Source organism: Oncorhynchus kisutch, linkage group LG2, assembly GCF_002021735.2.
Source record: "Oncorhynchus kisutch isolate 150728-3 linkage group LG2, Okis_V2, whole genome shotgun sequence".
NCBI lineage: Eukaryota > Metazoa > Chordata > Actinopteri > Salmoniformes > Salmonidae > Oncorhynchus > Oncorhynchus kisutch.
The window spans coordinates 78,792,746-78,808,562 of NC_034175.2; the positions used below are offsets into that span (position 1 = coordinate 78,792,746).

At 48.8% G+C, this 15,817-nt stretch overlaps 1 protein-coding gene across 2 annotated transcripts in view; it reads left to right on the forward strand.

The window, feature by feature from the left end:
* LOC109883170 (partitioning defective 3 homolog B) overlaps window positions 1–15,817 on the forward strand; it is a 206,207-nt gene that overhangs the window by 85,859 nt on the left and 104,531 nt on the right. Inside the window, exon 5 of one of the 2 annotated variants that reach the window (XM_031801834.1) lies at window positions 829–873. The exons of the other annotated variant lie outside the window; for it this stretch is intronic. Within the exon in view, the coding sequence (XP_031657694.1) occupies window positions 829–873 (45 nt within the window). The remainder of the gene's footprint in view (window positions 1–828; window positions 874–15,817) is intronic. 2 annotated transcript variants of the gene reach the window in all.

Consider the following 15,817-nt stretch of genomic DNA (forward strand, 5'->3'; position numbering starts at 1 on the left):
CATGCCTGGTCTGATCCCTCTCTCCTCTCCTCCCTGCCTGGTCTGATCCCTCTCTCCTCTCCACCATGCCTGGTCTGATCCCCCTCTCCTCTGCTCCCTGCCTGGTCTGATCCCTCTCTCCTCTCCACCATGCCTGGTCTGATCCTTCTCTCTCTCCTCTCCTCCCTGCCTGGTCTAATCCTTCTCTCTCTCCTCTCCTCCCTGCCTGGTCTGATCCTTCTCTCTCTCCTCTCCTCCCTGCCTGGTCTGATCCTTCTCTCTCTCCTCTCCTCCCTGCCTGGTCTGATCCCTCTCTCCTCTCCTCCCTGCCTGGTCTGATCCTTCTCTCTCTCCTCCTCCCTGCCTGGTCTGATCGCTCTCTCCTCTCCTCCCTGCCTGGTCTGATCCTTCTCTCTCTCCTCTCCTCCCTGCCTGGTCTGATCCTTCTCTCTCTCCTCTCCTCCCTGCCTGGTCTGATCCTTCTCTCCTCTCCTGCATCCCTTACCCTGAACCTCTCCTTCTCTTCTCTTCTCTTCTCTTCTCTTCTCTTCTCTTCTCTTCTCTTCTCTTCTCTTCTCTTCTCTTCTCTTCTCTTCTCTTCTCTTCTCTTCTCTTCTCTTCTCTTCTCTTCTCTTCTCTTCTCTTCTCTTCTCTTCTCTTCTCTTCTCTTCTCCTCTCCTCTCCTCTCCTCTCCTCTCCTCTCCTCTCCTCTCCTCTCCTCTCCTCTCCTCTCCTCTCCTCTCCTCTCCTCTCCTCTCCTCTCCTCTCCTCTCCTCTCCTCTCCTCTCCTCTCCTCTCCTCTCCTCTCGTATGTCTTGACTTTGTGGCCTCTGTGTGTTTTGTTTCCAGTGGCAGATGAAAGCAACGTGGGATCACTAGCAGGCCACAGGTCAGGTGAGGAATGCCCAGTAGATTAGAACACGTCCGAACACTAACACAGTGTTATGCTGATGGAGACCCACCATATTCAGCCTTGAGGGCCCAAGCTTGGTGCTCTGATGGATGGGGCCGGTCCTGGAGAGGCCCTGCATGCTGACTGACACGAGGACCTCAGACCTGGCCTGGCAGACAGGAAGTCTAGATCATCCCAAATAGTAGTGTGTAGTAGTGTGTAGTAATGTGAAGGTGTGTGTAGTAGTGTGTAGTACTGTGTAGTAGTAGTGTGTAGTAATGTGAAGGTGTGTGTAGTACTGTGCAGAAGTCGTGTGTAGTAATGTGAAGGTGTGTGTAGTACTGTGTAGTAGTGTGTGTGTATAGTAGTGTGTAGTAATGTGAAGAGTGTGTGTGTGTAGTAGTGTGTGTGTATAGTAGTATGTGTAGTAGTGTGTAGTACTGTGTAGTGTGTGTGTGTGTGTGTGTGTAGGAGTGTACATCAGTCTGACTCGAGTCACACATTTGATGACTTGAGACTTAAATTGATAGAAATTAAAATAACTTGAGACTTGAAAAAAAAAAAAGTGCAACAGATTGGCTAGTGAAACGCACACTCGGCCCTCTGATTGGACCAGCAAACTGTCAATCAACACAGGTCTGTTGAGCTACCAAACAGAATGTCTATTTTGATGTACATCTATAGAATCCGGTGTAGCGTAAATGTCAAATTTCAAGTGTCCACTAGCAGTGACATCATCAGGTCTGTGGTTTCAAGTGTCCACTAGCAGTGACATCATCAGGTCTGTGGTTTCAAGTGTCCACTAGCAGTGACATCATCAGGTCTGTGGTTTCAAGTGTCCACTAGCAGTGACATCATCAGGTCTGTGGTTTCAAGTGTCCACTAGCAGTGACATCATCAGGTCTGTGGTTTCAAGTGTCCACTAGCAGTGACATCATCAGGCCTGTGGTTTCAAGTGTCCAGGAGCAGTGACATCATCAAAACTTGACTTTGCATTTCACTTAGAATGCACAATGTGGACTTGACTCGGGTCTCGACCCATTCATCTTCGGACTTGACTCGGGTCTCGACACATTCATCTTCAGACTTGACTCGGGTCTCGACCCATTCATCTTCGGACTTGACTCGGGTCTCGACCCATTCATCTTCGGACTTGACTCGGGTCTCGACCCATTCATCTTCAGACTTGACTCGGGTCTCGACCCATTCATCTTCAGACTTGACTCGGGTCTCGACCCATTCATCTTCAGACTTGACTCGGGTCTCGACCCATTCATCTTCGGACTTGACTTGGGTCTCGACCCATTCATCTTCAGACTTGACTCGGGTCTCGACCCAGTCATCTTCGGACTTGACTCGGGTCTCGACCCATTCATCTTCGGACTTGACTCGGGTATCGACCCATTCATCTTCGGACTTGACTTGAGACTTGCTTGTGACTACACACTAAACACTACTACACACAGTACCACACACTAACCACTACTACACACAGTACTACACACTAAACACTACTACACACAGTACTACACACACACACACACACACACAGTACTACACACAGTAATACACACACACACACACACACTACTACACACTAACACACACACACACAGTACTACACACTAACACACACACACAGTAATACACACACTACTACACACTAACACACACACACACAGTACTACACACTAACACACACACACACTACTACACACTAACACACACACACACACACCAAAAGTGGGACAAAGGCACTATTTATTTGAATCCCCGTAGTGGATGCTAGGTAAATGCTAATGAGCGTATGTAAACATTTACCACTAAGACAGTCATGCAAGTATCTCAAAACGCAGTTCTGTCTCTGTTGCTGTTAGCAAGAAGCTTGATCTTGTAAGCTAACATTAGCCACTTAGCTAACATTAGCCACTTAGCTAACATTATCCACTTAGCTAATATTATCCACTAAGCTACTATTATCCACTTAGCTAATATTATCCACTTAGCTAATATTATCCACTTAGCTAATACTATCCACTTAGCTAATATTATCCACTTAGCTAACATTATCCACTTAGCTAACATTATCCACTTAGCTAATATTATCCACTTAGCTAACATATCCACTTAGCTAATATTATCCACTTAGCTAATACTATCCACTTAGCTAATATTATCCACTTAGCTAACATTATCCACTTAGCTAATATTATCCACTTAGCTAACATTAGCCACTTAGCTAACATTATCCACTTAGCTAATATTATCCACTTAGCTAACATTATCCACTTAGCTAATATTATCCACTTAGCTAACCACCAACCCAACTGAAGAGAATTCCAATTCATCCCAGAGGTAGTTGATGGGGCTGAAGGTGTTTGATGGGGCCGAAGGTGTTTGATGGGGCCGAGGCCAGGACTCTGCAGGCCAGTCAAGTTCTTCCATGCCGATCTCGACAAGCCATTTCTGATTGGACCTCACTTTGTGCACTGGGGCCTTGTGTTTAGTGTATAGTAGTGTGTGTAGTAGTGTTTAGTGTGTATAGTAGTGTGTGTAGTAGTGTTTAGTGTATAGTAGTAGTGTTTAGTGTGTAGTAGTGTGGGTAGTAGTTTTTAGTGTGTATAGTAGTGTGTGTAGTAGTGTTTAGTGTATAGTAGTGTGTATAGTAGTGTTTAGTGTATAGTAGTGTGTGTAGTAGTGTTTAGTGTATAGTAGTGTGTGTAGTAGTGTTTAGTGTATAGTAGTGTGTGTAGTAGTTTTTAGTGTGTAGTAGTGTGTACAGTAGTGTGTAGTAGTGTGTATATTAGTGTGTGTAGTAGTGTTTAGTGTGTAGTAGTGTGTATAGTAGTGTGTGTAGTAGTGTTTAGTGTATAGTAGTGTGTGTAGTAGTGTTTAGTGTGTAGTAGTGTGTGTGTAGTAGTGTGTATAGTAGTGTGTGTAGTAGTGTGTATAGTAGTGTGTGTAGTAGTGTTTAGTGTGTAGTAGTGTGTATAGTAGTGTGTATAGTAGTGTGTGTAGTAGTGTTTAGTGTGTAGTAGTGTGTATAGTAGTGTGTGTAGTAGTGTTTAGTGTGTAGTAGTGTGTGTAGTAGTGTTTAGTGTATAGTACTGTGTATAGTACTGTGTATAGTAGTGTGTAGTAGTGTGTGTAGTAATGTGTGTAGTAGTGTATAGTAGTGTGTGTAGTAGTGTTTAGTGTATAGTAGTGTGTGTAGTAGTGTGTAGTACTGTGTGTAGTATATAGTAGTATGTATAGTACTGTGTATAGTAATGTGTGTAGTAGTGTGTGTAGTACTGTGTGTAGTAGTGTTTAGTGTATAGTAGTGTGTGTAGTAGTGTGTAGTAGTGTGTAGTACTGTGTGTAGTAGTGTGTGTAGTACTGTGTGTAGTAGTGTTTAGTGTATAGTAGTGTGTGTAGTAGTGTATAGTAGTATGTATAGTACTGTGTATAGTAATGTGTGTAGGTGGTGGTGATGTTGTCTCCCTGGAGGTCTGGTAACTGAATATGTTTTCAACAGATGGGCTCTGCTTGTTCAGCTGCTCTTCCTGCATCTCTCTTTCTGACCTAATTTCCTACAAACTTAGTTACTGTGTGTGTGTGTGTGTGTGTGTGTGTGTGTGTGTGTGTGTGTGTGTGTGTCTCTGTGTGTGTGTGTGTGTGTGTCGGTGTGTCGGTGTCTGTGTGTGTCTGTGTCTGTGTGTGTCAAGATTTCAGGTAGCCGTGTAATTTTAAAATTTTTAATAAGGAATAAATAACATTGTTACCGGGGCAAATTGACTGGGACAAAAGACAACCCTTTCGCAAAATGATGCTTCTTCATTGATCGGGGAAAATACCAGTCAATACGTTTGACCCTCATGCTTATTGGTCTATCGGTTCATTTGCATAATTTTAGTGGGATTTAATTGGACCTTGTGTATTGGCGCTAGTCGTCATTTATCTTATCTATCACCCAGCATACAGAGCTTATTCTTTGTGGAGTATCGGTGTCAGACAGCGCTATGCTACTGCAGCTCCTCAGCGCTATGCTACTGCAGCTCCTCAGCGCTATGCTACTGCAGCTCCTCAGCGCTATGCTACTGCAGCTCCTCAGCGCTATGCTACTGCAGCTCCTCAGCGCTATGCTACTGCAGCTCCTCAGCGCTATGCTACTGCAGCTCCTCAGCGCTATGCTACTGCAGCTCCTCAGCGCTATGCTACTGCAGCTCCTCAGGTCCTCAGGTCCTTGCTACTGCAGCTCCTCAGGTCCTCAGGTCCTTGCTACTGCAGCTCCTCAGGTCCTCAGGTCCTTGCTACTGCAGCTCCTCAGCTCCTTACTACTGCAGCTCCTCAGGTCCTCAGGTCCTTGCTACTGCAGCTCCTCAGCTCCTTACTACTGCAGCTCCTCAGCTCCTCAGCTCCTTACTACTGCAGCTCCTCAGCTCCTCAGCTCCTTACTACTGCAGCTCCTCAGCTCCTCAGCTCCTTACTACTGCAGCTCCTCAGCTCCTTGCTACTGCAGCTCCTCAGCTCCTTACTACTGCAGCTCCTCAGGTCCTCATGTCCTTGCTACTGCAGCTCCTCAGCTCCTTGCTACTGCAGCTCCTCAGCTCCTCAGGTCCTTGCTACTGCAGCTCCTCAGGTCCTCAGGTCCTTGCTACTGCAGCTCCTCAGGTCCTTACTACTGCAGCTCCTCAGCTCCTCAGGTCCTTACTACTGCAGCTCCTCAGCTCCTCAGGTCCTTACTACTGCAGCTCCTCAGGTCCTCAGGTCCTCAGGTCCTTACTACTGCAGCTCCTCAGCTCCTCAGGTCCTTACTACTGCAGCTCCTCAGGTCCTCAGCTCCTCAGCTCCTCAGCTCCTCAGGTCCTCAGGTCCTCAGGTCCTTACTACTGCAGCTCCTCAGGTCCTCAGGTCCTTACTACTGCAGCTCCTCAGCTCCTCAGGTCCTTACTACTGCAGCTCCTCAGCTCCTCAGCTCCTCAGGTCCTCAGGTCCTCATGTCCTTACTACTGCAGCTCCTCAGCTCCTCAGCTCCTCAGGTCCTCAGCTCCTCAGGTCCTTACTACTGCAGCTCCTCAGGTCCTCAGGTCCTTACTACTGCAGCTCCTCAGGTCCTCAGGTCCTTACTACTGCAGCTCCTCAGGTCCTCAGCTCCTCAGGTCCTTACTACTGCAGCTCCTCAGGTCCTCAGCTCCTCAGCTCCTCAGGTCCTTACTACTGCAGCTCCTCAGGTCCTCAGGTCCTTACTACTGCAGCTCCTCAGGTCCTCAGGTCCTTACTACTGCAGCTCCTCAGGTCCTCAGCTCCTCAGCTCCTCAGGTCCTTACTACTGCAGCTCCTCAGGTCCTCAGGTCCTTACTACTGCAGCTCCTCAGGTCCTCAGCTCCTCAGGTCCTTACTACTGCAGCTCCTCAGGTCCTCAGGTCCTTACTACTGCAGCTCCTCAGGTCCTCAGGTCCTCAGGTCCTCATGTCCTTACTACTGCAGCTCCTCAGGTCCTCAGCTCCTCAGCTCCTCAGGTCCTCAGGTCCTCATGTCCTTACTACTGCAGCTCCTCAGCTCCTCAGGTCCTCAGCTCCTCAGGTCCTCAGGTCCTTACTACTGCAGCTCCTCAGGTCCTCAGGTCCTTACTACTGCAGCTCCTCAGCTCCTCAGCTCCTTACTACTGCAGCTCCTCAGGTCCTCAGGTCCTTACTACTGCAGCTCCTCAGGTCCTCAGGTCCTTACTACTGCAGCTCCTCAGGTCCTCAGGTCCTCAGGTCCTTACTACTGCAGCTCCTCAGCTCCTCAGGTCCTTACTACTGCAGCTCCTCAGGTCCTCAGGTCCTTACTACTGCAGCTCCTCAGGTCCTCATGTCCTCATGTCCTTACTACTGCAGCTCCTCAGGTCCTCAGCTCCTCAGCTCCTCAGGTCCTTACTACTGCAGCTCCTCAGGTCCTCAGGTCCTTACTATTGCAACTCCTCAGGTCCTTACTACTGCAACTCCTCAGGTCCTCATGTCCTCAGGTCCTCAGGTCCTTACTACTGCAGCTCCTCAGGTCCTCATGTCCTTACTACTGCAGCTCCTCAGCTCCTCAGGTCCTTACTACTGCAGCTGCTCAGGTCCTCAGCTCCTCAGGTCCTCAGCTCCTCAGGTCCTCAGGTCCTTACTACTGCAGCTCCTCAGGTCCTCATGTCCTTACTACTGCAGCTCCTCAGGTCCTCATGTCCTCAGCTCCTCAGGTCCTTACTACTGCAGCTCCTCAGGTCCTCAGGTCCTTACTACTGCAGCTCCTCAGGTCCTTACTACTGCAGCTCCTCAGGTCCTCATGTCCTCAGGTCCTTACTACTGCAACTCCTCAGGTCCTCAGGTCCTTACTACTGCAGCTCCTCAGGTCCTCATTTCATCAGGTCCTTACTACTGCAGCTCCTCAGGTCCTCATGTCCTCAGGTCCTTACTATTGCAACTCCTCAGGTCCTTACTACTGCAACTCCTCAGGTCCTCATGTCCTCAGGTCCTCAGGTCCTTACTACTGCATCTCCTCAGGTCCTTACTACTGCAGCTCCTCAGGTCCTCATGTCCTCAGGTCCTTACTATTGCAACTCCTCAGGTCCTTACTACTGCAACTCCTCAGGTCCTCATGTCCTCAGGTCCTCAGGTCCTTACTACTGCATCTCCTCAGGTCCTCAGGTCCTTACTACTGCAGCTCCTCAGGTCCTCATGTCCTCAGGTCCTTACTATTGCAACTCCTCAGGTCCTTACTACTGCAGCTCCTCAGGTCCTCATGTCCTCAGGTCCTTACTATTGCAACTCCTCAGGTCCTCATGTCCTCAGGTCCTCAGGTCCTTACTACTGCATCTCCTCAGGTCCTCAGGTCCTTACTACTGCAGCTCCTCAGGTCCTCATGTCCTCAGGTCCTTACTACTGCAACTCCTCAGGTCCTTAATACTGCAGCTCCTCAGGTCCTCATGTTCTCAGGTCCTTACTATTGCAACTCCTCAGGTCCTTACTACTGCAACTCCTCAGGTCCTCATGTCCTCAGGTCCTCAGGTCTTTACTACTGCATCTCCTCAGGTCCTCAGGTCCTTACTACTGCAGCTCCTCAGGTCCTCATGTCCTCAGGTCCTTACTACTGCAACTCCTCAGGTCCTTACTACTGCAACTCCTCAGGTCCTTACTACTGCAGCTCCTCAGGTCCTCATGTCCTCAGGTCCTTACTATTGCAACTCCTCAGGTCCTTACTACTGCAGCTCCTCAGGTCCTCATGTCCTCAGGTCCTTACTATTGCAACTCCTCAGGTCCTTACTACTGCAACTCCTCATGTCCTCATGTCCTCAGGTCCTTACTACTGCAGCTCCTCAGGTCCTCAGGTCCTTACTACTGCAGCTCCTCAGGTCCTCATGTCCTCAGGTCCTTAATACTGCAGCTCCTCAGCTCCTCAGGTCCTCAGCTCCTCAGGTCCTTACTACTGCAACTCCTCAGGTCCTTACTACTGCAACTCCTCAGGTCCTCATGTCTTCAGGTCCTTACTACTGCAGCTCCTCGGTTGAAGAACAAGAGAGCAAAACCAGCGATACAAATATATTCCTGGAAAACTATTTGTAGCAATTATATGAAAAGGGAACAACATTCCCAACACTTTCCTTAATAATACCATTTATATAATAATAATACCATGTATATAATAATAATACCATGTATATAATAATAATACCATTTATATAATAATACCATGTATATAATAATACCATGTATATAATAATACCATTTATATAATAATACCATTTATTTAATAATAATACCATTTTGTCCATAATCTTGATGAAGAATGTTAATTACCTCACTTGTTTGAGACCACAAAATAAGCCAAAATAGCCTCTAATAATTTTCTATTGAAAATACTGTGATTGAATCATTTAGTTTTTTGAGAGTAAATTATATATATATACAAATAATTTAAAAAGTGAATTCTCATTTCTACACACTTTCTACATACCTGGTTTAATTGGTTTACGTTTACGTGAGCTGCTGTTGTTTTTTTCACATGGTTGTTTCCTACTCGTAACTATGGAGACCCATCAGCTCCTCTAGTTACACACATCTGTTCTTTATCTCCGTGACAACCCCTACTTCAAACTACTCTCTGAGTAATGGCCAGTGTTTTCCCCCTGGCGTGTGTGTGAAGATCCTGTATTCCACTTTATAAAACGTCCCGTTCAGCGGGTGGTTTTACTGATTGACAGACTAATGTTTATTAACATGTAGCCTTGCCGAACAGGCCCAACACTTTGCTGACTCGGTGTGTTTGGAGACCCCTGCCTGCTAGCGTCTTGCTTTCTAAAAGCTAAAATCTCATCTTTATGCGCTTTGACACATTTCATTATTAGCATGGTCTTAAGAGGGCTGGCAAGCTCTGAGCTCTGGGGATTTCATCTGGCTAAAACCTCCTCTGTAGGTATCTGTTACGCTGTTGCTGGGCAATACACAGGAACCCACCCTTCTCTTTCTTCTCTCTCTCTGCCTCTCTTTTTTCTCTCTCTCTTTGCCTCTCTCTCTTCTCTACCTCTCTCTTCTCTCTCTCTGCCTCTTTCTTCTCTCTGCCTCTCTTTCTTCTCTCTCTGCCTCTATTTCTTCTCTCTCTTCTCTACCTCTCTCTTCTCTCTCTGCCTCTTTTTATTCTCTCTCTCTGTCTCTCTCTTTCTTTGCCTCTCTCTGCCTCTCTCTGCCTATCTTTCTTCTCTCTCTTCTCTCTCTTCTCTCTCTCTGCCTCTTTTTGATTGGCTGCTTCCAGCCCTGTTTGGTACTCCCACTAGTTGATTGGCTGCTTCCAGCCTGTTTGGGACCTCCACTAGTTGATTGGCTGCTTAAAGCCATGTTTGGGACTTCCACTAGTTGATTGGCTGCTTAAAGCCATGTTTGGGACTCCCACTAGTTGATTGGCTGCTTAAAGCCATGTTTGGGACTTCCACTAGTTGATTGGCTGCTTAAAGCCATGTTTGGGACTCCCACTAGTTGATTGGCTGCTTAAAGCCATGTTTGGGACTTCCACTAGTTGATTGGCTGCCTAAAGCCATGTTTGGGACTTCCACTAGTTGATTGGCTGCTTCCAGCCCTCTTTGGGACTTCCACTAGTTGATTGGCTGCTTCCAGCCATGTTTGGGACTCCCACTAGTTGATTGGCTGCTTCCAGCCCTGTTTGGGAGCCCCACTAGTTGATTGGCTGCTTCCAGCCTTGTTTGGGAGCCCCACTAGTTGATTGGCTGCTTCCAGCCCTGTTTGGGAGCCCCACTAGTTGATTGGCTGCTTCCAGCCCTGTTTGGGAGCCCCACTAGTTGATTGGCTGCTTCCAGCCCTGTTTGGGAGCCCCACTAGTTGATTGGCTGCTTCCAGCCCTGTTTGGGAGCCCCACTAGTTGATTGGCTGCTTCCAGCCATGTTTGGGAGCCCCACTAGTTGATTGGCTGCTTCCAGCCCTGTTTGGGAGCCTCACTAGTTGTTTGGCTGCTTCCAGCCCTGTTTAGGAGCCCCACTAGTTGATTGGCTCCTTCCAGCCCTGTTTGGGAGCCCCACTAGTTGATTGGCTGCTTCCAGCCCTGTTTGGGAGCCCCACTAGTTGATTGGCTGCTTCCAGCCCTGTTTGGGAGCCCCACTAGTTGATTGGCTGCTTCCAGCCCTGTTTGGGAGCCCCACTAGTTGATTGGCTGCTTCCAGCCCTGTTTGGGAGCCCCACTAGTTGATTGGCTGCTTCCAGCCCTGTTTGGGAGCCCCACTAGTTGATTGGCTGCTTCCAGCCCTGTTTGGGAGCCCCACTAGTTGATTGGCTGCTTCCAGCCCTGTTTGGGAGCCCCACTAGTTGATTGGCTGCTTCCAGCCCTGTTCGGGAGCCCCACTAGTTGATTGGCTGCTTCCAGCCCTGTTCGGGAGCCCCACTAGTTGATTGGCTGCTTCCAGCCCTGTTCGGGAGCCCCACTAGTTGATTGGCTGCTTCCAGCCCTGTTCGGGAGCCCCACTAGTTGATTGGCTGCTTCCAGCCCTGTTTGGGAGCCCCACTAGTTGATTGGCTGCTTCCAGCCCTGTTTGGGAGCCCCACTAGTTGATTGGCTGCTTCCAGCCCTGTTTGGGAGCCCCACTAGTTGATTGGCTGCTTCCAGCCCTGTTTGGGAGCCCCACTAGTTGATTGGCTGCTTCCAGCCCTGTTTGGGAGCCCCACTAGTTGATTGGCTGCTTCCAGCCCTGTTCGGGAGCCCCACTAGTTGATTGGCTGCTTCCAGCCCTGTTTGGGAGCCCCACTAGTTGATTGGCTGCTTCCAGCCCTGTTTGGGAGCCCCACTAGTTGATTGGCTGCTTCCAGCCCTGTTTGGGAGCCCCACTAGTTGATTGGCTGCTTCCAGCCCTGTTTGGGAGCCCCACTAGTTGATTGGCTGCTTCCAGCCCTGTTTGGGAGCCCCACTAGTTGATTGGCTGCTTCCAGCCCTGTTTGGGAGCCCCACTAGTTGATTGGCTGCTTCCAGCCCTGTTCGGGAGCCCCACTAGTTGATTGGCTGCTTCCAGCCCTGTTCGGGAGCCCCACTAGTTGATTGGCTGCTTCCAGCCCTGTTTGGGAGCCCCACTAGTTGATTGGCTGCTTCCAGCCCTGTTTGGGAGCCCCACTAGTTGATTGGCTGCTTCCAGCCCTGTTTGGGAGCCCCACTAGTTGATTGGCTGCTTCCAGCCCTGTTTGGGAGCCCCACTAGTTGATTGGCTGCTTCCAGCCCTGTTTGGGAGCTTTCCCCTGAACCATTAGATTCCAAAGCTTGTTTTTATTAAACCATCGACCCCAAAGCAACACACAGCGAGAGAGAGAAACGTTGAGCAGGACAGATCCTAGAGAGGAAGATATCTGCCTTTTCTTTGCTCTGTATTCCTTAGTTATTTCCTTTGGTGATTGGGAGAGAGGAAGAGACAGGATATCCGTCTGAGGTTTGACACGACGATCGGCGTACTGCAGATCAAATAATTAAATTAAATACACGCGATGAACCTGTAGCCTGTCCTTAAGAAACATGAGACTCATGAAATGTCTGACAATTGATCATGTTGTGTGTGTTTGAGAGAGGGGTAAATAGAGAATGAGAGGGGTAAGTAGAGAATGAGAGGGGTAAATAGAGAATGAGAGGGGTAAATAGAGAATGAGAGGGGTAAGTAGAGAATGAGAGGGGTAAATAGAGAATGAGAGGGGTAAATAGAGAATGAGAGGGGTAAATAGAGAATGAGAGGGGTAAATAGAGAATGAGAGGGGTAAATAGAGAATGAGAGGGGTAAATAGAGAATGAGAGGGGTAAGTAGAGAATGAGAGGGGTAAATAGAGAATGAGAGGGGTAAGTAGAGAATGAGAGGGGTAAGTAGAGAATGAGAGGGTAAATAGAGAATGAGAGGGGTAAATAGAGAATGAGAGGGGTAAATAGAGAATGAGAGGGGTAAATAGAGAATGAGAGGGGTAAATAGAGAATGAGAGGGGTAAATAGAGAATGAGAGGGGTAAGTAGAGAATGAGAGGGGTAAATAGAGAATGAGAGGGGTAAGTAGAGAATGAGAGGGGTAAGTAGAGAATGAGAGGGTAAATAGAGAATGAGAGGGGTAAGTAGAGAATGATGGGTAAATAGATAATGAGAGGGGTAAGTAGAGAATGAGAGAAAGAGAGGGGTAAGTAGAGAATGAGAGAAAGAGAGGGGTAAATAGAGAATGAGAGAAAGAGAGGGGTAAGTAGAGAATGAGAGAAAGAGAAGGGTAAGTAGATAATGAGAGAAAGAGAGGGGTAAGTAGAGAATGAGAGAAAGAGAGGGGTAAATAGAGAATGAGAGAAAGAGAGGGGTAAATAGAGAATGAGAGAAAGAGAGGGGTAAGTAGAGAATGAGAGAAAGAGAAATAGAGAATGAGAGAATGAGAGAAAGAGAAATAGAGAATGAGAGGAGGAGAGAGAGTGAGAGGCAGGAAGAAAGGGTAAGTGGAGTGGAAAGAGGGGTGGTGTTTGTGACAGTTTTGCTGATGAGGGAGAGAGAGAGACACTGGGGTGGTATACTGGTTATTATACTAAACCATTAAAGGAGGAGAACTGAGCAGCAGTAGCAAACCACAGATCACTACATTGAGTCTGTCTCTCGCTATCCCCCATCTTTTTCTCCCTCCCTCTCCTTTCCCCCGATCTCCAGGTCACCTGTCAGCCAGATTAGCAGGATGCCTGACTCATGGCTTTTCACTACACCGACAGAAAGACACTCAACACTGCTGATTGAGAAACAGCTACATGAGATCTGAGCTCTCTCTCTCCCCCCCCTTTCCCTCTCTCTCTCTCTCTCTCTCTCTCTCTCTCTCTCTCTCTCTATCTCTCTCCTCTCCTCTCCCTCTCTCTCTCTCTCTCTCTCTCCCCCCTCTCTCTATCTCTCTCTCTCTCTCTCTCTCTCTTCCCCCTCTCTCCTCTCCTCTCTCTCTCTCTCTATCTCTCTCTCTCCTCTAGAGAGTAGTGCACTATATAGGATATAGGGCTCTGGTCTATAGTAGTGCACTATATAGGGAATAGGGCTCTGGTCTAAAGTAGTGCACTATATAGGGAATAGGGCTCTGGTCTAAAGTAGTGCACTATATAGGGAATAGGCTGCCATTTGGGACACCCTCACATTCTTTAGAAGAAGGCTGACAGGGAGGAGAACAGGAAGCTGCTGACTGACTGGCTGACTGGCTTTTTACTGGTTGGTTGTTTACTTGTTGGTTATTGGCTAGCTGACTGGTTACTGGTTGTCTGGCTGTTTGACTGACTGGTTACTGGCTGTCTGACTAGTTGGTTATCGGCTAGCTGACTGGCTGGTTACTGGCTGGTGACTGACTGACTGGCTGGTTACTGGCTGGCTGGCTGGTTACTGGCTGGTGACTGACTGACTGGCTGGCTGGTGACTGACTGACTGGCTGGCTGGCTGGTTACTGGCTGGTGACTGACTGACTGACTGGCTGGCTGGCTGGCTGGTTACTGGCTTGTTACTGGCTGACTGGCTGGCTGGTTACTGGCTGGTGACTGACTGACTGGCTGGCTGGTGACTGACTGACTGGCTGGCTGGCTGGTTACTGGCTGGTGACTGACTGACTGACTGGCTGGCTGGCTGGCTGGTTACTGGCTTGTTACTGGCTGGCTGGCTGGCTGGTTACTGGCTGGTGACTGACTGGCTGGCTGGTTACTGGCTTGTTACTGGCTGGCTGGCTGGTTACTGGCTGGTGACTGACTGGCTGGCTGGTTACTGTCTGGCTGGCTGGCTGTCTGGCTGGCTGGTTACTGGCTGGTGACTGACTGGCTGGCTGGTTACTGGCTTGTTACTGGCTGACTGGCTGGCTGGTTACTGGCTGGCTTGTTACTGGCTGGCTGGCTGGTTACTGGCTGGTGACTGACTGGCTGGCTGGTTACTGGCTTGTTACTGGCTGACTCTCCCTCCCTCTAAGTTTGTTGTGCATTCACCTTGAAAGCCACCATGTTGGGCTAATAGGGATTGATGGATCCATTTGTCTAGGAGTCCATCTGTTTGTGTGTGTACCTGAGATCACACAATCCCATCTCTCGCCAGTCTCTCCTTCTGAGCCAGACTTCATCACACTCTAACCCTCTCTTTCACCTTCTGATGCTGTAATGCAGCGGGTTAAAACTATGACAGGTTCCCCATTTCTGAGCTGTCAGACTTCATGTGTGTACTGTGTGACGGGATGGGCCCTCCCTCAGTGACCTCTGCCCCCTACATCCCTACACCGCTGCCTCGCTAATCCAAGGGAGGGGGGAGGGGGAGGATGGAGGGAGGGGGAGAGAGAGAGAGAGGGGGATGGAGGGGGAGGGAGGGAGGGAGGGGAGAGAGGGAGGGGGATGGAGGTAGGGAGGGAGGGTGAGGGAGGGATGGAGGGTGAGGGAGGGAGGGAGGGAGGGAGAGAGGGAGGGAGAGAGAGGGGGAGGGAGGGAGAGAGGGGGAGGGAGGGAGAGGGGGAGGGGGGGGGGGAGAGGGAGGGAGGGGGAGAGAGAGAGGGAGGGAGGGGGAGAGAGAGAGGGAGGGGGAGAGAGAGAGGGAGGGGGAGAGGAGGTAGGGAGGGAGGGTGAGGGAGAGAGGGGGCTGGCATTACCTGACTGAATAGACAGCTTGCTCCCGACACGAGTCTGTCCATGTGGTAGCTAGTCAGCCATTGGAGATGTTGAAGAGTTATTTAGGGCTTACTGGATCATGTTTTAAAATGGAAACCCTTTTTAAAATATCCATGCTTGCCTTAGCATTTACTGGTAGATATCATACATTGTGTCACGCCCTGACTTTAGAGAGCTGTCTCTCTTTGGTTTGGTCAGAGTGTGATTTGGTTGTGCATTCTATGTTTTCTATTTCTTTGTTTTTGGCCCAGTGTGGTTCCCAGTCGGAGGCAGCTGTCTATCGTTGTCTCTGATTGGGGACCATACTTAGGCAGCCCTGTGATTGTGGGTAGTTGTCTATGTGTCGTGGCCTGTGAGCACTACGTAGCTTTACGTTCGTTTGTTATTTCTTGTTTTGTTTAGTGACATTATAAATAAAATAAAAATGTACGCTCACCACGCTACACCTTGGTCCATTCCTTTCGACGAGCTTGACACACGTCTTTCCTACCAATTCCGGTGTGAGTTCTCTCTGCCTGACAGGTTATCTATAGGCTATATGTGCATTGCTCACATGTGATAAATAATTGACACAACGAACGAACAGCTTCGGGGGAATCCCATCTGTTTATTAAATGTTTTATATCTTATCTTTATAGTCAATTATATAGATAAAAAATAGGATGATTACAATAAGGTTTTCACTAACGGGGAAGATCAACTGACCCAGAGGGCTTCCAAAACATTCCATGTATGTGGAGCCCTGACACACACACACACACACACACACGGAGCCCTGACACACACACACACACACAGAGCCCTGACACACACACACACATGGAGCCCTGACACACACA